The sequence below is a fragment of the Globicephala melas genome, chromosome 16 (genome assembly GCF_963455315.2).
Source record: "Globicephala melas chromosome 16, mGloMel1.2, whole genome shotgun sequence".
Lineage (NCBI taxonomy): Eukaryota > Metazoa > Chordata > Mammalia > Artiodactyla > Delphinidae > Globicephala > Globicephala melas.
Genome location: NC_083329.1, coordinates 63,975,775 through 63,996,192, shown reverse-complemented (window position 1 = coordinate 63,996,192; position 20,418 = coordinate 63,975,775). Strand labels below are relative to the sequence as shown.

At 36.3% G+C, this 20,418-nt stretch overlaps 1 protein-coding gene across 2 annotated transcripts in view; it reads right to left on the bottom strand.

Moving 5' to 3' along the window:
• The window catches only part of CTNNA3 (catenin alpha 3), a 1,571,950-nt gene that overhangs the window by 1,452,689 nt on the left and 98,843 nt on the right, over window positions 1–20,418 (bottom strand). For both annotated transcript variants that reach the window (XM_030862371.2, XM_060286489.1), the window contains exon 4: window positions 18,394–18,560. In XM_030862371.2, coding sequence (XP_030718231.1) covers window positions 18,394–18,560 — 167 coding nt within the window. The remainder of the gene's footprint in view (window positions 1–18,393; window positions 18,561–20,418) is intronic.

The window sequence follows — 20,418 nt, the reverse complement described above, 5'->3', positions numbered from 1 at the left end:
CGCGGGCTTCTCATTGCGGTGGTTTCTCTTGTTGCGGAGCACAGGCTCTAGGCACGCGAGCTTCAGTAGTTGTGGCATGCGGGCTCAGTAGTTGTGGCTCACAGGCTCTAGAGCACAGGCTCAGTAGTTGTGGCACACGGGCTTAGTTGCTTCATGACATGTGGGATCTTCCCAGACTAGGGCTCGAACCCGTGTCCCCTGCATTGGCAGGCGGTTTCTTAACCACTGCACCACCAGGGAAGTCCCCAAAGTAGTAATAATAGTAATCCACAAAATAATACAACAGAGACCATGACTGCTCATCTCCCATTAAAATAACTGAAAATCTGCTTTGCAGAAAACAGAAGCATGAGTAAGACAGAAAAGAAAATATCTAGTTTGACTCAGCATTCCCTCTTCCCAAATACATTTTCCTCCTTTTCCTGACAACATGTTTTGAAATAAATCTAAGTCAATGTTCTATACAAACTACACATTTAATGAGTTCATGAAAATTATGTAGATTCATGGAGTAATTTGAGAAAGAGAACAAGAAGAAACCAGCTGAAGCAGCAGGAAAAAATGCAGCCAGGGCTCTGGCAAGTAAAGTTTCCCTGGCACTCACCGCCAATGCCCTGGCTTCCTCTTGTAGTCAGATCAATACAATCAAATAATTCCACAGCTCCAGCAGCCTACTAATTCCCATAATGAAAGAATATTGAGTATCATTGCTCCAAAAGAATAGCCAGCTCAACAGTTGTCATTTTTCCTTATTTAATATTTTGTGCATTTGTACAAGGTACTAGATGTTACCTATAACATAAAAAAAATTCCATACTCACAGCATTATATATACAAAAGAGTATCCTATAAGTACCTGACTGAAGGCACTGAATCACCAAGTGTGATCTTAGTGTCCCTAAAATGTCAGAGTGAAATAGTGCCAAAAGATTCTGGAAACTAAAGCAGACGAAAGTAATGAGCAAAGACTAAATATTAATGCTCTATAAATATTAATGTTTAGAGTAAAAAGAAATTGTTTTAAGCATAAGAAATGGCTAATCCATCCTACTTAAATATGGCAAATACAGAGCAACCAAAATGAAGTAATATTGAGAAAAAAAATTATTTCATTTTCTGAAGTCAGTACATTGACTTTCATACATATTTTCCAAATGAACTTACCAGATGATAATATCACTCATGAAAAGGAAGTTTACAGCTAACGCTGAAAATTAAAGGACACATATATCTCAAATGATTTTTTACTGTAAGGAATGATAACCAAAGTTAAATTAAGAACATAGAACAAAATTGGGCTTGAAATCTATACTAGAAGTAGTCCTGTGGAGTTGAAAGTACACTGGCCTTGAAGTCTGGGTTCAAGTCCTTGTTATGCCGTTTAATAATTTCATACCTTTGGACAAGTCACTACTACTCCAATTCTTGATTGTGTTACCTGTAAAATGGGAGAAATTGTCCTTGCCTGCCTGCTTTATAAGATTGTTGTGAAATCAGCTGAGGAAAAATGGAACACATTCATTCTACAAATCTTTAACATGGGCCTGGCAACATGCCAGCCATGAAAGAAATGGAGGAAAACAAAAGAGAAATAGCTCTTGCCCTAGAAAAGCAAATCATCTAGCTTTACAGATTACTGCTTTATAAATTTTAAAGTTCCATAAAATTGTAAGAGACCACTGTCATTAAACTCATGCCCATTCAGTAGTGAATGAGGACTGAACAAAAGAGTAATTCAATAATTATTTATTGAGCATCTCTGAGCAAGGGATTTTTGAGGGAAATAGATACACTTATTTAGATTTTTTTCTTCAATATTACTACAAAACTTATTTTTATTTATTTAATTAATTCTATTTTATTATGGCAGAATACTTAACATGAGATACATGCTTCTTGAATTTTTAAGTATAAAATACATTGTTCTTGTCTATAGGTACAATGTTCTATATGAGATCTCTAGTTTATTCACATAGTTTAACTGAAACTTTATGCCCACTAATTCCCCATTTGTGTGTTCTTGGCACCCTTGTTGAAGATCAGTGACTGTATACACATGGATTTACTTCTGGGCCCTCCATTCTGTTCCACTGATCTACATGTCTCTCTTTATGCCAGTACCATACTGTTTTGTTTACTGCAGCTTTGTAATATTTTTGAAATGCAGTAGTGTGATGCCTCCAGCTTTGTTCTTCTTTCTCAGAATTGAGTTGACTATTTGTGATTTTTATGTGGTTCCGTATGAATTGTAGAGTTGTTTTTCAATTTCTGTTATAAAAATGTCACTGGGATTTTAATAGGAATTCCTTTGAATCTGTAGATCACTTTGGGTATGGACATTTTAACAATATTAAGTCTATCAATCCATGAACATGGGATGTCTTTCCATTTGGGTCTTCTTTAATTTCTTTCATCAATGTTGTATAGTTTTCAGTATTACAAATCTTTCACCTCCTTAGTTACATTTATTCCTAGGTATTTTATTCTTTTTGGTGCTACTGTAAATGGCATTGTTTTCCTAATATCCTCTTCAGATAGTTCATCATAAGTGTATAGAAATGCAACTGATTTCTATATCCTGATTATATATCCTACAACTTTACTGAATTTGTTTATTAGTTCTACCAGTTTTTTTGGTGGAGTCTTAAGGGTTTTTTTTGTATATAATATCATCTTATCTGAAACTAGTGACAGTTTTTCTTCCTCCTTTCCAATCTGGATGTCTTTTATTTCTCTTTATTGCCTAGTTGCTATGACTAGGACTTCCAATACAATGTTGAATAAAAGTGGTGAGAGTGGGCATCCTTGTCTTTTTCCTGATCTTAGAGGAAAAGTTTTCAGCTCTTCATCATCATGTATGATGTAAGTTGTGAGCTTGTCATATATGGACTTTATTATGTTGAGGTGCTTTCCTTCTATTCCTAGTTTGTTGAGAATTTTCAACGTAAGGTAGCTAGCTAGTGGGAAGCAGCCGCATGGCACAGGTATATCGGCTCGGTGCTTTGTGACCGCCTGGAGGGGTGGGATAGGGAGGGTGGGAGGGAGGGAGACACAAGAGGGAAGAGATATGGGAACATATGTATATGTATAACTGATTCACTTTGTTATAAAGCAGAAACTAACACACCATTGTAAAGCAATTATACCCCAATAAAGATGTTTAAAAAAAAAATGATGTTGAATTTTTTTCAAACTTTTTTTCTGCATCTATTGAAATGATCATGTGATTTTTACCCTTTATTCTGTTCATGTGCTGTATCACATTGATTGATTTTCATATGTTAAACCATTCTTGTATACCAGGTAAAACCCACTCAGTCACAGTGTATCATCCTTTAATATGCTACTGAATTCAGTGTGTTAGTATTTTTTTGAATATTTTTGCATCTATATTCATTAGGGATATTAGCCTGTAATTTCTTTTCTTGTAGTATTCTTATCTGGCCTCATAAAATGAGTTTGAGAGTGTTCCCTCTGCTTCAGTCGTTTGGAAGAGTTTGAGAAGCACTGACATTAATTCTTCTTTAAATGTTCAGCAGAATTCACTAGTGAAGCCATCTGGTCCTGGGTTTTTCTTTGTTAGGAGGTTTTGATTATTTATTCAATCTCCCTTCTTGTTATAGGTCTGTTCAGACTTTCTATTCCTTCATGATTTAGTCTTGGTGGTAAGTTGTATGTTTCTAGGAATTTATACATTTCTTCTAGGTATTGTTCATTGGTGTATAATTATTCATAGTAGTTTTGTTTTGTTTTGTTTTGTTTTGCGGTACGCGGGCCTCTCACTGTTGTGGCCTCTCCCATTGCGGAGCACAGACCCCGGACGCGCAGGCTCAGCGGCCATGGCTCACGGGCCTAGCCGCTCCGCGGCATGTGGGATCTTCCCGGACTGGGGCATGAACCCGTGCCCCCTGAACCGGCAGGCGGACTCTCAACCACTGTGCCACCAGGGAAGCCCCATAGCAGTTTTTATGATCATTCTTTATTTCTGTGGCCTCAGTTGTAATGTCCCATCTTTCATTTCTGATTTTATTTGAGTCTTCTCTCTTCTGTTCTTAGTCTAGCTAAGGTTTGTCTATTTTGTTTATCTTTTTAAAAAACCAACTCTTGGTTCTGTTGGGTTTTTTTCTCATTTTCCTAATTTCTATTTCATTTATTTCTGCTCTAATGTTTGTGATTTCCTTTCTTCTTCATTCTTCTAACTGAGCTTAGTTCTTCTTTTTTAGCTCTTTGAGGTATAAAGCTCTTGCTTGAGATCTTTCTTCTTTTTAACACACTATTGACTGGGGGATTCTTGCAGAAACGAACGCCTCTGGCTGGCAATTTGTTATGTAAGTGAATACTGAAACACCCACGTTTGGGTAAATATCAACAACTTATTTTGCACTTAATGTATTTCTTTGAAGCTTTGTACATGTCTTACTAAAGCATTCTAATATTTCATTAGAGTGTGATAGGCAGTATAGCAGGCACCTCTGTGCAGGGGAATAGAACATCTATTCCAAACATACCGTGTTTCACTGTGCTTTACCCTGGAAGAGCAGACTCTACACTTTCTGGCTGCACTTGTCTTTTTAGCCTTGTGGTTATTATTTCCTCTAGAATATGTTCTTTTATTTTACCTGATAGTCGACAAGGTGGATCTTTGCACAGGGGTCTTTTAGAAACACCACAAGAAGGACCAGGTGCAGGACTGCCACTACATTCACCAGAATGGTCAGTTACCCATTCTCTAGGTATTGCTAACAAAAATTGCTTGTAAGTCATTTTATCCTGTGCATTTAGACTACAATAAATTTTAAAGCACTGAATAAACCATTTTCGAGTTTTCTGGAGGATATTGAAGTTTTCCAGATATTGATCAGATCAATCAACTCCTTTCATATATTTATTATACTCTAATATACAAGTGGGCTTTAGTTATCTGATGATCAGTCCTCCTATCTTCCTTTCCTGTAGATGCTATGGGGGGAGGCATCATGAATAGTTGTCAGCATGCAGACTAGCCTCTTGCCTTTCCAGAGAAGAAGAATCATTTCTCCCTTCCATAAGAACGCCATTTCTCCCCTCTGTAGATTTTTAGATTTCTCCTTTAATTGGTTTGGTAGACCACAATTCCCTCTTATAATCCCACAAACTCTGGCTTTATTTTTCAACAATATTTCAGATGTGGACACACTGTTGTAATAATTGTCTTGGTAAAGATGGTACCATGAACCAAGATAAGGTTGTACGACCAATAATAGTTTCTTGCAGTTTCTTTCCTTCACCCATGTAAATCTCAAGGTTGCATACATATCCAGTTTCACTTTTGCTAACCATCCTGACCAAAATTCCATATTTTGTAAGTTTTCCAGGGTTATAGGTTTTGAATCTGAGTTGTCCTCCCCACTTTATCATTGCCTCATCAAGTAATAGCTCTCATTTGGGTATATAGATCGATTGAAATCTTGGTAGAAAATAATCCAAAAGAGGTTTAACTTTTGAAATTCTGTCTGCAGGAAGTGGAGTTTCTGAGTTATCATTAAAGTGAAGACATGTCATTATTTGTTCAAACCTTCTTTCAGTCATAATCTTTGGAAAGATAGGTGTTTCAAGTAAGGGATCAGTCGACCAATATTCTTTCCAGTGTGACTTTCTTATTTGTCCCATCAAAATTATTAATCCAAGAAACTTCTTCATGTCATTATTGGTTACATCAGTCCATTTTAAAGCCTTATCATACTTTTTATATGATTTTTCATTCTGTTAGTAATACAAGTTTGTTTGAGAAGCGACCAACTCGAAAAAGTCATTACCAAAAAATAATTCTGTTATTTCACTAACACTTTGCGGGTTATTACATTCAACAGTTACACCTGACACACGTGTAAAGACTTCAAATTTTCATGAAATGTTGTCTTCAAGTCACTCTTCTGTAGAAGCAAAGGAGCATTCTCTAGCACTGTGAGTTTCATTTACACTTTCTGTATCAGAATCAGTCACTAAGGTTTTTCGTCTTTTTCTTGGTCTAATATTCACATCATCTGAATCAGAACTATATTCTGAAGAATTATAATCTTCAGAGACACTAGTATATATGTCACCTGGACAATCAGAGAAAGTATCTGCAAAAAATTCACCGAAAAATTCTTCTTCACTCTAAATTTCATGGAGTCATTGTTTTAAATTTTACAGTAATAAACTTGCATTTATAATATATACAAGGTGGGAACAAAAACCTAACAGAGCAAAATGTGAATGATAATGACAATCATAAGTTGTATAATGAACCCCTGATCAATTTTAAGCTCTAACAACTTCGCATGGTGATGTTAATTGTATCACTCTCTAAAAACGTATTGATATGTCTCCGGTCAATAATGTTCAGGTAACAAAAGATGTATTTATAGGTCTCTGATCAATAATGTGTTAATGTAGGGATTTATTTCTGTGAACTTCCTTCTTAACACTAGTTTTGCTGCATCCCATAAGTTCTGGTATATTTTCATTTTCATTTCTTTCAAGGAATTTCCTAATTTCCTTTCTGATTCCAACTTTGACCTAATGGTTCATAAGTGTGTCATATAATTTCCACATATTTGTAAATTTTCCAGTTTTCCTTCTCTGTCAATTTCTAGTTTCATTCCATTGTGGTAGAAAAGATCCTTGATATTATTTTAATCTTCTTAGATTTGTTAAGACTTGTTTTGTGACCTAACATGTTATCTATCCTGGAGAAAGAGCCATGTGCATTTGAGAAGAATGTGCTTTCTGCTACTGTTGGGTGAAATGTTCCATATATGTCTGTTAGATCCATTTGGTTTATATTATTGTTCAGGTCTTCTGTTTCCCTATTGATCTTCTGTCTAGATGTTCTATCCATTTTTCAAAGTGAGGTACTGAAGACTCCCACCTATTGTATTGCTATCTATTTATCCCTTCAGTCTGTCAAGGTTTGCTTAATACATTTAGGTTCTCTAATGTTGGATGCATATATATTTATAATTGTTATATCTTCCTGGTGAATTTACACTTTCACCATTATATAATGTCCTTCTTTGTCCCTTTTGATAGTTTTTGACTTAAACTTCCTTTTGTCTAAATATAGCTCCTGCTCCCTTTTGGTTACCATTTGCATGGAATATCTTTTTCCATCCCTTTACATGCAGCCTGTATGTATCCTTAAATCTAAAGTAAGTTTCTTTTGCACAGCATACAGTTGGGTCTTGTTTTTTTAATCCAGTCAGCCACTTTGTGTCCTTTGATTGAGTTTAATCCACTTACATTTAAAGTAATTATTGATAGAGAAGGATTTACTATTGCCACTTCATCAGTTGCTTTTGTTAATCTCTTAGTTCTTTTTTCTGTCTTTTCCTCTCTTGCTATCTTCCTTTATGTTTTGCTGGGTTTTTTATATTGATACACTTTGATTTCTTTGTTTGTGTGTGTGTGTGTGTAACTTCTACTGTATTTTTTGTGGTTACTTTGGGGTTTACATAAAATATAACAGTCTGTTTTAAGCAGATAACAACTTAAGTTCAGTTGCATACAAAAACTGCACTTTTACTTCTCTCTCTCTCTCTCACACACACACACACACACACACACACACACACACACACTTTATGTTATTGTTCTCAAAATTTACATCTATTCATGTTGTATAATTTTACCATATTTTTTAGTCATAGCTATTTTAAATATTTTTTCTCTTAACTTTTATACTAGAATGAAAAGTGATTTACCTAACACCATTACAGTAATACAGTATTCTGTATTTGTCTATATATTTACCATTACCAGAGTTTCATACTTCCTTATGCTGTAGTGTTGCTATTTCAAATCTTTTCATTTCAACTTGAAGTACTCCCTTTAGCTATTCTTGTAGGCCAAGTCTAGTGGTGATGAACTCCATCAGCTTTTGTATGGTAAACTCTATTTTTAGTAAAAAAAAAAAAAAAAAAACCACCTTCCCTGGCCTTGAGTAGTACCATGTTCACTATGATGTTCTCGAGCTCCACAGGCTGTGGTACCAACAGGCCCACTGGGCTGAGCCACCAGCCAGGACTACACAAGGGAGCTGGGACCGGATGGCAATTGCCATGGCTCTATTTGGCTCACAGTGACCACACCATAGCTTCCCAAGCCTCCCTGGCTGATGCCGCCTGTCATGTACTCCCCCTCACCTCCCAGTACCACCCTGACAACCTTGGAAATTCTTTATTGATCCATTTTTGAAGATAAGTTTTGCTGGGTATAGTATTCTTAGATGGCAGTTTTTTTCTTTCAGCACTGCCTCTGGCCTGCAAAGTTTCTGCTGAAAAATCCACTGATAGCCTTATAGGGGTTGCCTTGTATGTGACAAGTTGATTTTCTCTTGTTTGTTGTTTTTCACTCCCTTTTTGTCTTTGACTTTTGACAATTTGATTACAGTAGTCTGCCCTTATTGCAGGGATACATTCCAAGACCCCCCAGGGTCTGAAACTATGCATAGTACCAAACCACATACATACTGTTTTTTCTTATACTAACAGGCAGGTAGCATAAAAAGCATGGATACACTAGACAAAGAGATGATTTATGTCCCAGACAGGACAGAGCAGGATGGCATGAGATTTCATCACACTACACAGAACAGCATACAATTTAAAACTTATGAATTGTTTATCTCTGGAATTTTCCATTTAATATTTTTGGACCACAGTTGACCATGGGTAACTGAAACCAAGGAAAGCAAAACTACAGATAATGGCTACTACTGTATAATGCGTCCAGCACAGATTTCTTTGGGTACATGTTTTTCAGTATCTTTTGGGCTACTTAGATCTGGATTTCCATTTCTTTCCCCAGATTTAGGGTATTACCAGCCATTATTTCTTTGAATAAGCTTCCTGGTCCTTTTTCTATCTCTCTTTTCTCCTGCTGATACTCCCATAATGTTTAATGGTATTCAATAAATCCTTTAGCTATCTTCACTCTTCATTTGTTTCTTTTTGCTCCTCTGACTAAACTATTTCCAGTGAGCTATCTTCAAGTTCATTGATCCTTTCTTCTGCTTGATCTAGTCTGCTGTTGAATTTTTCAGTTCAATTGTTGTGTTCTTTAGCTCCATGATTTGTTTCGTACTTATTATATTTTTTATCTCTTTGTTGAAATTCTCACTTTGTTCATGCATTGTTCTCTTGGCCTCAGTGAGCATCTTTATGACTGTTATTTTGAATTCACTGTCAGGTAAATCATATAACTCTGTTTCATTAGGGTCAGTTTCTGGAGATTCATCTCATTCCTTTGTTTGGAACATCTTTGCCTGATTCTTCATTTTCCTTAGCTCTCTGTGCTGGTGTCTACATATTCGACAAAGCAGGCATCTTTCCTAGACTTTGTGGACTGGCTTTATGCAAGAGAAGACCTCCCACCAAACAGCTGGGCTTCTACCAACTCTCACTCCCTATGGAGAAACAGGCAGCTGCAGTTTTTGTCTACTTACTCTGTGCTGAGCCAGAGGGGGCAGGGAGCTGTGGTGTTTTACCAGTCTAAGCCACCCCCTCCATTTCTCCCTACCAGGTGGCTAGACTTTGATGGATCCATCAGAACTCCAAGACGGGCAAGACAAAGCCAGTTTTCTGGGGAGCCCCCTCAGAAAGGCTAGAGTGCTGGACTATGAACCAACCCCCAGGGGCAGGGACTCCAGTGAGAAGGTATCCCAAATATCCCTACTGAGGCAAGACTGAACACAAACCTGATTCATCATTCAGTGAGCATTCCACCAAACCACAAGGTCTCAAAGATTTGTGAACAAAGGTTTAAGTTCACCCTAGAAACCTTCCCCAGGTGACCTCATACAAACCAATTGCTTCTCCTAATGCTTACTTCTTGAGGCTTTCCAATCTTATTCGCTCCAAATGTATCTTTCAATGTCTAGTACCTCTCATACATGCCTCAAATCCAATATGTATAAAATCTATAAACTGCTTCTCCTCTATGTAAACAGCAAACCAATGTCCTCAAAGCCCAACTAGATTCCTCGAAGGTTGCTTGATGCTTCCCTTTCCTTCTGAACAGATTCCAATCACTTTCCAAATTGCAGACTGTTCCTCCGTCATTTTTATCATTCATTCCCCACCCCACACCATCATTTCACAACCAGATGACATCACCTCATCACTGGCATCTCTGCCTCCACTCTGGCCCCCTTGCCCACTGCTACCAGAATAATAGTCCTAAAATTCAAATCTTGTATCATTTCCCTGCTTAAAATCTTTAATAGTTCCCCCTTAGCTTTCAGACTAAAGTTCAAACTTTTTAACTTAGCACATAGGCCTGTCACAAGTAGGTCTATGCCTACCTCTGCAGCTTCAACTCTTGTTCCTCCCACAAAATCATCCTTCATCCCAGCCGTTTAGAACTACTACTGGTCCTTAAGCATGTACTATTCCCTCCAGGTAAAATGCTCTCTGCCCGCACCACTTTCTTTGTCTAGTTAACTCACTCTCCAAACTTAGCCTTGCATTATTCATTCAAAACACTCCCTTGATATAACTGCCATCATGCCTCCACAATAATTCCAGGAGAACAGGACCATGGTAGTGTATTTTCTAAATCTGACTCTCTAGCACATATTATGGTGACTGGCACACAGTAAGCACACAAAAAATAACTGTCTGCTGAATGGACTAATTAATGAAACTCGAGCTACCTGGAATGATGCAAGTCCTTTTTAAAAGTTAAATTTTTTTACATGGCTTAAATTTCCTTTGTCTCTAAAGTTTTCAATATGAAATTCAGCACAAATCCAGCAATTTGTGTCCTATTTGTCTCCATTTCTTATTTCTCCTATTCCATCTAATACCAGTCCTGTGACTTGGTTTTTTCTTTAAATGTTAAAAGCTCTCTACATATTTTGCCAAGAATCTCCTGTAGAATATACTTGGCTTCTAACAGCAATTTAACTATATAGTAATTTCTCTCCTTATAAACTGCTGATATTTTTAAAAATAAGATTTAGAAACCCTTTTGCTGGTACATATCTGCACTTTAACAATAGAAGGTGGCATCAAAAAGTCTCAGTTACCATTATTGTAATGTGTGATTTTCTGTCAATGTTATGAATATTCTTCATATTCAGAATTATTGTTCAGTATACAAATGCTTTATAGCAATGCTTGTAGCAAATATTAAATATGTATTTGACATGAAAAGTTATTAAATAGAGGTGCCATTTCCTATAATGACATCGGTCTATTTTTTAATCCAAAGGGACAAATATTCCCATTTAAAAAAAATAAAACAGGCTATGGTATGATAACAGAAAAAGTCAGAGAAGTTAGTTCAACTCAGGAGTCAAATTTATTTCCCTTCATTTTTAGGAATAAGGAGAATATTGCACTGCAGGAGTCGAAAAATGGGAGCAAGGTACCATAGTGGAAAAAGGTAGGACAAGGAAAGGAAGGAAGGTGAAAGAAAATTTGCACCAGTTCTTACAAGGTATTTTATATATTATATCATTTAATCTTCACAAGGCCCCTAAGTATTCAGAGTAAGTTTTATTATCCATATAGTTCAGAAGAAGAAACTAAGGTTCACAAATTTTTAATTTTCCCAAAGTCGCCCAGCTAATCAACAACAGAACCAGGATTCAGGCAAGGTCTCCCTGCTGCCAAAAGCCATCTTTGCTCTCCATCTTGCCCTGACCCCCAAAGAAAGCAAGAGATATGCAAGCCAACATTCTCTCAAAGAAAACTGACCCTTACAAAATTCATATGCCAATAAAATAGGATGTGGAATCTCGAGATGTATAAATAGTACAAAAAAGTTAAAAAAAACTTGAACAGTACCAGAGAGAAATTTTTAAATTTAAATTCCCATAGAAAATTATCAGCAGTGGTGGTAATAAAGCCAAACTGCCTTTCCAAGTTTCTACAATTAATTACATACTGAAATATCATCGCTTTTTTTCTCTGTCCTCTCTTACCTTTGATTTGGACTTAATTCCCCCCAGAAGAAAACATGTACTTCCTTAAGGAACTAGACACATTTAAAACTGCCAAGTCAGGAATCCTTGATATATTTAATTATATATTAACTCTGTATTGGCTGGCAGTACTTATCCTATGGAGAGTTACTCAGTGAATCATGTTTGCATGAGTTGGTGGTCTCAGTCTACATCTTCATAAATGTTTGATCATAACTGCATCTCTGGGACAGTCTCAGTGGAAAGAGGATAATTTAATAAAGATAAGGAATCAGGAAATATATAGGTATGGACTATCAATCAAAAGTAGAGTAATATCTCATTTACCCGACTTATAAAAGGAAATATACCTCAATAGGGATGAAGAATTTTGTTATTTAGAAAAAAATTATAATAAGGAAGAAAAGAGTAAGGCCACTTAAGAAAACATTGTGATAGCAGAGGAATTCTTTGACACTGTGCAATAAAGAATAAATACCAAAAAAAATGTAGCAGGGATTTTTGTCAGTGTTATTGGGGGGAGAAAGCCCAAACTGAGCAGAAGCTTGCATAAAATAATAAGACTGGAGGAGAGGCAGGTCTTTGTCCATCATATTCAAAACTAGGAAAAGAAATAAAAAATTAGGCCACTGCTTTTGAAAGAAGAATGTGTGTCCAGAAGAAGAAATCTAGATCTTCAAAGTTGATGCCCTCCCCGCAAAAAACATAGATTATTTTACAATAGGATGGTGTGTGTGTGAGAGAGAGAGAAAGAGACAGAGAGAAAAAGAGAGAGAGAGAGAGAGAGAGAGGGAGTTGACTACAGAGTTCTTAGGAAAGGAACAGTTTATATTGAGGAAAATACCTTCAGATGTAATTTAAGAGACATAGTGATATCTGAGGACACAAATGAGCAGAGGCCGAGTCAACGGTGGCTTGACAGAATATTTTACTCCTTAGGGGTGTGAGGGAAAACAAAGGAGAGTAGGTAGGGAGAAAGGAGGTAGAAGGACAATGAGATGAAGTTGCTTCAAAGGATTTTGAAGATTTCTAATATACAAACTGAAACCACTTAGAATATATTGTTACACTACAGAACCCCCTCCCTTCCACCTTCCAAGTTTCTAATAGATTTGCCATATACATGAACATGCCTTGTGCGGGAGTATTTGTATGTATATGTGTGTGTTAAAGGGGAAAAGGGTCATCTTCCAAGTATGAATTAACATACTATAGAATAGCAGTAGAAAGACCATCCATAACCTAAAGTAATTCTGTGGAAGCAAGAGCTTGGAGCCAGAGATGACCCTGAGAATATGAGCCTAAGAAAATTTGCAGAAATCTTGGGAGAACATTGTACTTTACAGGACGTGGAATGAGGGTTCAAACCAATTATATCTAGATCTTAAGGGCAAGGAGATGCTAGCAGATGAGTGGTTTATAACCATAAGTAAGTAGGATGTGAGTAACTGAAAAATGAAAGTCAAAAAAAAAATAGAAAAGGAATAAAACCAAGCAAACAATGGTCACTTAGAGCTCTTATGGGGTTATTAAAAGTAAGTCATGCCAAACTAACGTCATTTCCCTTAAAATTGGGGCTACGAGACTGGCAAATCTGTGATGCCACAGATATAATACATCTTGATTTCAGAAAGGCCTTTGAGAAAGTACTAGAGAATAAAATAAAGAAACATGGTTTATTCATTCAAATGAAGTGAGTTTGAAGCTCATTTCAACGACTTTATTCAAAACATGTTAATATTTGATTGATGCTATCTAAAAGAAAGCTATAGCATTAAACAATTTTTAATGAATAAATTGTTAAAGAAATCTGAAAATGGCACCAATTTGGGAGGGGAAAACAAATCAAACATCAAAAAGATCTGGATGGGGCTTCCCTAGTGGAGCAGGGGTTGAGAGTCCGCCTGCCGATGCAGGGGACACGGGTTCGTGCCCCGGTCCAGGAAGATCCCACATGCCACGGAGCGGCTGGGCCCGTGAGCCGTGGCCGCTGAGCCTGTGCATCCGGAGCCTGTGCTCCGCAGTGGGAGAGGCCACAACAGTGAGAGGCCCGTGTACAGCAAAAAAAAAAAAAAAAAAAAAGATCTGGATGGATATAACAAAAAGACAACTAAGAAGATAAAATGCATTGAATATAAATATAACATCAACCTTTACATATAAAAAGATAAAACTAGTATCACAGGAGGAAGATCTAGATTAAAAGTAGTCTGAGTTCAGAGACTTGGAGGTTTTAATTGCTCACAAAATCAGTAAGAACCAACAGCATGACAAGGCTATCATAATAGGTAAGATAATACTGGACATTAAATCAGGGAGGTAACTGTCCAAGTATAATATGGAATGTTCATATGAAAGCATTTGTTTTTATTTCAAGATGTTTTGATTTCAACATTTTATGGCAGTTACCTATCTAGAATATGCATAGGAAAGGATTTACAGAGATGATTTGGGGGATTTTTGTTTCCTATATTAGCAAATTAGTAAGTCACAATTCAACCCTCTGCTGAAGAAAACTAACAAAATTTGATGAAATATAAAATACTTCATGTTAAAAACATCAAAAAGCTAACAAAACAGTGCGGAATTTCCTGATATAAGTTCCAGAAGAGGTAACATTTAGTATACAAAGATAGCCATTCACATGAGAAGACAAGACACCATGAGCATAATAAAATGACAGCAGCACAAGCAGACACCCAGGGAGTCCAGACACTGAAATTTTCAAACTTTAACCATAAAACAAATCTGCTTACAGTGTTAAAGTACATCAAAAAACTTAAAAGCTTTTGCACAGCAAAGGAAAATATAAACAAGATGAAAAGACAACCCTCAGAATGGGAGAAAATATTTGCAAATGAAGCAACTGACATAGGATTAATCTCCAAAATTTACAAGCAGCTCATGCAGCTCGATAACAAAAAAAACAAACAACCCAATCCAAAAATGGACAGAATACCTAAATAGACATTTCTCCAAAGAAGATATACAGATTGCCAACAAACACAAGAAAGGATGCTCAACATCACTAATCATTAGAGAAATGCAAATCAAAACTACAATGAGATATCATCTCACACCAGTCAGAATGGCCATCATCAAAAAATCGAGAAACAATAAATGCTGGAGAGCATGTGGAGAAAAGGGAACCCTCTTGCATTGTTGGTGGGAATGTAAATTGATAGAGCCACTATGGAGAACAGTGTGGAGGTTCCTTAAAAAACTAAAAATAGAACTGCCATACAACCCAGCATTCCCACTACTGGGCATATACCCTGAGAAAACCATAATTCAAAAAGAGTCATGTACCACAATGTTCATTGCAGCTCTCTTCACAACAGCCAGGACATGGAAGCAACCTAAGTGTCCATCGACAGATGAATGGATAAAGAAGATGTGGCACACATATACAATGGAATATTACTCAGCCATAAAAAGAAATGAAACTGAGTTATTTGTAGTGAGGTGGATGGACCTAGAGACTGTCATACAGAGTGAAGTAAGTCAGAAAGAGAAAAACAAATACCGTATGCTAACATATATACATGGAATCTAAAAAACAAAGAAAAATGGTTCTGAAGAACCTAGGGGCAGGACAGGAATAAAGATGCAGACGTAGAGAATGGACTTGAGGACACGGGGAGGGGGAAGGGTAAGCTGGGACAAAGTGCGAGAGTGGCATGGACATATATATACACTACCAAATGTAAAACAGATAGCTAGTGGGAAGCAGCCGCATAGCACAGGGAGATCAGCTCGGTGCTTTGTGACCACCTAGAGAGATGGGATAGGGAGGATGGGAGGGAGACGCAAGAGGGAAGAGATATGGGAACATATGTATATGTATAGCTGATTCACTTCATTATAAAGCAGAAACTAACACACCATTGTAAAGCAATTATACTCCAATAAAGATGTTAAAAAAAAAAGACTGAAACAAGATCATACAAGACATGGAAATTCTAGAGTATCCAGAGTAGTCTGAAACTGTCATATAAGGAACATTCAAAGGTCAAGAAATTTTTAGCTTAAATAAGATAAGACATATGTAAGTCCTAAGAGTAACCATCAGTTACTTGAAAACTGCATTCTCCTATTGCCTTGATTCTGTGTTTCTCCAGAAAGTAAACTAGAAGCAGTGAATGGAAATAGCAGGGATGCAGCTTTAAGCTCAGTTTGAGAAAAATGTCTTCAGCAATTAGAATTATCCAATATCTGCTTCACTGTCTCACAGAATTGAGATTGCTATCACAGAAAGTGATCACATAAATTGTTAGACAGTTGTGTGTATCGCATATTGTAGGACAGTCTATCTACTTCAATAAGATACTAGAGTAGAAGGGCACTGAAGTTTATCCACTACGATTTTTTCATTCTAAGTAGAAATTTAATAGAACCATAAACATTAAAAATATTCTAAGTCACAATATTCCAATGTATGGTCTGAGAATGTTCCAGGATTCATATATTATAGAAGAGTTCTGGGGTCAAGAAATTTGGGAAACTCTGGGTTAAGCAAAGTTAAACAACTTTCTTTGCTTCAATATTTCTCACCAACTTTAACGCTAATGTGCATCAAAAACATTCAAAGGGAATTTCAGTGTGCAGCACTGACCATAATAAAAACTTTTTTTCATGTTGCATATTTATAAGACAGGTTCTGCAGAATACTTTTAGGGGAATATTGGGCTAAATAATTCTAATCTTAATCTCCAAAAATATTTTTCAATTTGCCTTCATTCTATGTGAAACCTTGAAAGAATTGAGTTGAATAATACAATTCAAATATAAATTTTTATAAGGATGAAACAATAAAAAACTATCACAATTTACCACCTCCTAATTGATTATAAAGGCAGTAATTTTCACCTTACCAAAGCCTTTCATTCTGCCTATCCCAACAAATCTAGAGTTAAAACAGGAAATACTGGGTCATTGGAACTAGGAATTACCTGGCATTTAATCTTTCATGCTCACTTCTGGTTATAGCATTTATCAGTGTCTATATTCAAATATAAAAAATGAAGCTCAGAAATTTTCAGGGATTTGTTTAAGGTATCCAACAAACCAGTAGCCAAGTAACAAAAAACATTGTTCAAATATCTCACATACAAATCTATTGGTAGATAGTTGCTAGTGATGAAAACTAATCCCTTTCCTGAAAAGCTACTTAAACAACAGCTACAACAAAAAGGTGCCAAATTGCCTTTTTGCAGTAATAAAACTATCAAAAGAAAAGGAATCTGAAAGTATAAAGGAAAGGTCACTCTACTTTAGGGTTAAAACAAATATTAATAAGTAAGAGAAAGATTAAAAAAAAAAAAGGTTTAGCTTAGCAATTAGAGAAAATGATTTTGACAAGAAGGTCAATCAGACAAGGCCATCATTTGCCTAATAACGTAGTGATACTACAGTCACCAAGCGCCTTTATGAAAATGCAGATGTATTAATGAACAGAAGAGCAAGGGTCCTATTTAAAGTAGGAGAAACAGCAGCGACTCCAAAGAGTTCTTTGCAACCTTTTCATCTAGACACTACTAATGACTTGGTCAAACTAAATAAATTAAGAAAGTGAAGAAGGCTGAAATAAAATTCTCCTTCTACTAAGCTTCTGCTAAATGGTTTTGTCTAACAAAATAAAGCAAGCAAGATATCTTGCTGCCTTTGTAGTCTCTCCTAGTTAAAATATGTTCTTTACTCTTATTAAATCCATTTATACATTTTCATAATGGATTACTACAGACAACACAGACTACCTGCAAACATGCACTGTTTATCTTAGATCAAGAGGAGCTGGCAGGGCTTCCCTGGTGGCGCAGTGGTTGAGAGTCTGCCTGCCAAAGCGGGGGACACAGGTTCGTGCCCCGGTCCGGGAAGATCCCACATGCCGCGGAGCGGCTGGGCCCGTGAGCCATGGCCGCTGAGCCTGCGCGTCCGGAGCCTGTGCTCCACAACGGGAGAGGCCACAACAGTGAGAGGCCCGTGTACCGCAAAAAAAAAAAAAAAAAAAGAGGAGCTGGCAAAGTAGTTTTCATTTACAAACTAGCATAAGCTTCCACATGCCTTAAGCTTTTAAGTTTCTCGTTCTCAAATTATTTATATTTACATATTTGTTTTCTATATTATCTATATAATTGTTACTATATATATATTTATATAGGGCATAATCATTTAAACGGTCAAAAGCCTAGAACTTTCTCCTAGCCATTTCCTTATCAGTAACTCATCTTCTGTTTTTCAGTCTCCCACTGGCTTTAAGACTAACTTCTGGCTTCATTCTTGTCAAGTATGCATTAGTTTCACAACCCAATCCAGTCATCTTCTGATGGGTGACATTAAGAAACGTGACTGAGGCCGGGATGCGCTCGGATTGATGCCAGGTTCAGAAAATGGAATTGTAAGTGAGAACAATGCCAAGGTAAACTAAGCCATCTTTTACTTACAGCTGACACATGCTGCAAGAGACACATGACATCAATCATATCTGCGAGGATAAGGAGTCTGGTAACTGCAGCCAACAAGGCACGGGCAGCTTGAACCACAGCCTCCCTTTTTGGGAGATAACAGGGATCATCTGCAAATCTCTCAGCTGATACTTTCAGAGCTTCACCTGAAACACATAATCCCAAATAAGTTATACTTTAATTTCACTTATGCCTGTTGCAGCATTTATCATCCAACCTAATTCCAAGTACATTCCATAACTAAGGATAATATTAAAATACTGTCACGACACTAGAACATCGTCTCTCAATAAACAATGCAGTTTCAAACTGACATTTGTTTTTGATAAATGCTCTGGAGTTTAAGAAGCGGGACACCATTTTCCCGCAAGAAAATTGTGCTCAATTGACTAGCAGCATCTAATAAAATTGCTGTCAACTTCTGCATTTACTGAATCTCATTTGCTATGAAAGGTTTCATTACTAAGACTTCAATCGGAAACAATCTTTTTTATAAAAATAAGGTAAATCTTCACTGAGTTACTTTTGAATTCAATGGATGCTAGAAAAGAGCTAGCCTTTAAGACAGTAAGACAGCAGATCTCTGGTAAAAGTTTAACATAGGCAGATTTATTCTAAACTGTCAATATAATGAACAAACTATACCCTAAACTTAGTCACAGAAATAATATTTCATAGTACTTGTTACAGAAATATGGTACTTGTTACATAATAGTACTTGTTACAGAAATATGTTACAGAAATATGTTTCATTTTTTTAAATGAAAAAATAAGGTTTTTTTCATTTAAAATGTTTTATTATAAAAGTAACAGGTACTCATTTATTTTCCAAAGTTCACAGTTCAGAAAGGCATAAAATAACAAGAAAATGTCCCTCTTTACCCCCACTCCAGTAACATAATTGTTAAAGATTTACCACATCCACTATTTTTTAAATTTTTCAATTTAAACTTACTTTTATTATGAAAGCAATATGTGACTCATTACTTTTAAATAATTCACCAAACTAAAGAGTATAGAGTGCAATTTTTTTTGACTCCATACTAATCCCAAAAACATCCATTAAGTTCTTGTATATCTATCCAGAAATTTTTTTATGAATGTATGCATTATGTGGGGGCTTATGTATACATGTACACTTATAAATTCAAATTATGTTTTATTAGTATATTCACATATATTCATATATTTGAAAGATTTTATGTCAAGAGAAAACATTAAATAGGTATTATATGTTATAAAAGGAACATATAGAAGATACAGATTCTTTTCACAAACAGTATTATACTAAAAACTTTCAACAATCTGTTCTTTTCACTTATCAACTTATTTTCTTTTCACATTGGGATACAGATGACCACGAAGCAATAGAGCAAAGAACTTAGTGTGGGCAGAAGCCACTTAGCCTCTTTATGTTTCATTTTTCTCCACTGTAAATGGAGCTAATAATAATATCTACAATTTTTATGAAGATTAAATGAGAGCAGTAGTTGGAACTTAAAGACTTAATTAGCTGTTATTGTCATTCTTTTTAATGCTTTAATAAAGTTACTTTTTATTGATATATTACAACTTATTTTACCAGGCCCCCCCTTTTTTTAGTAAGTTCTTTTTCCAGCTTTATTGAGAAATAATTGGCATCTATCACTGTGTAAGTTTAAGGCATACAGCATGATGGTCTGATTTATACATATTGTGAAGTAATTATCACAGTAGGTTCAGCTAACATTCATCATCTCATACAGATACAATAAAAAGAAAAGAGAAGATTTGAGAAGATGGCGGCAGAGTGAAACGCGGAGATCACCTTTCTCCCCACAGATACATCAGAAATACATCTACACGTGGAGCAACTCCTACAGAACACGCACTGAATGCTGGCAGAAGACCTCTGACCTCCCGAAAAGCAAGAAACTCCCCACGTACCTGGGTAGGGCAAAAGAAAAAAGAATAAACAGAGACAAAAGAATAGGGACGGGACCTGCACCAGTGGGAGGGAGCTGT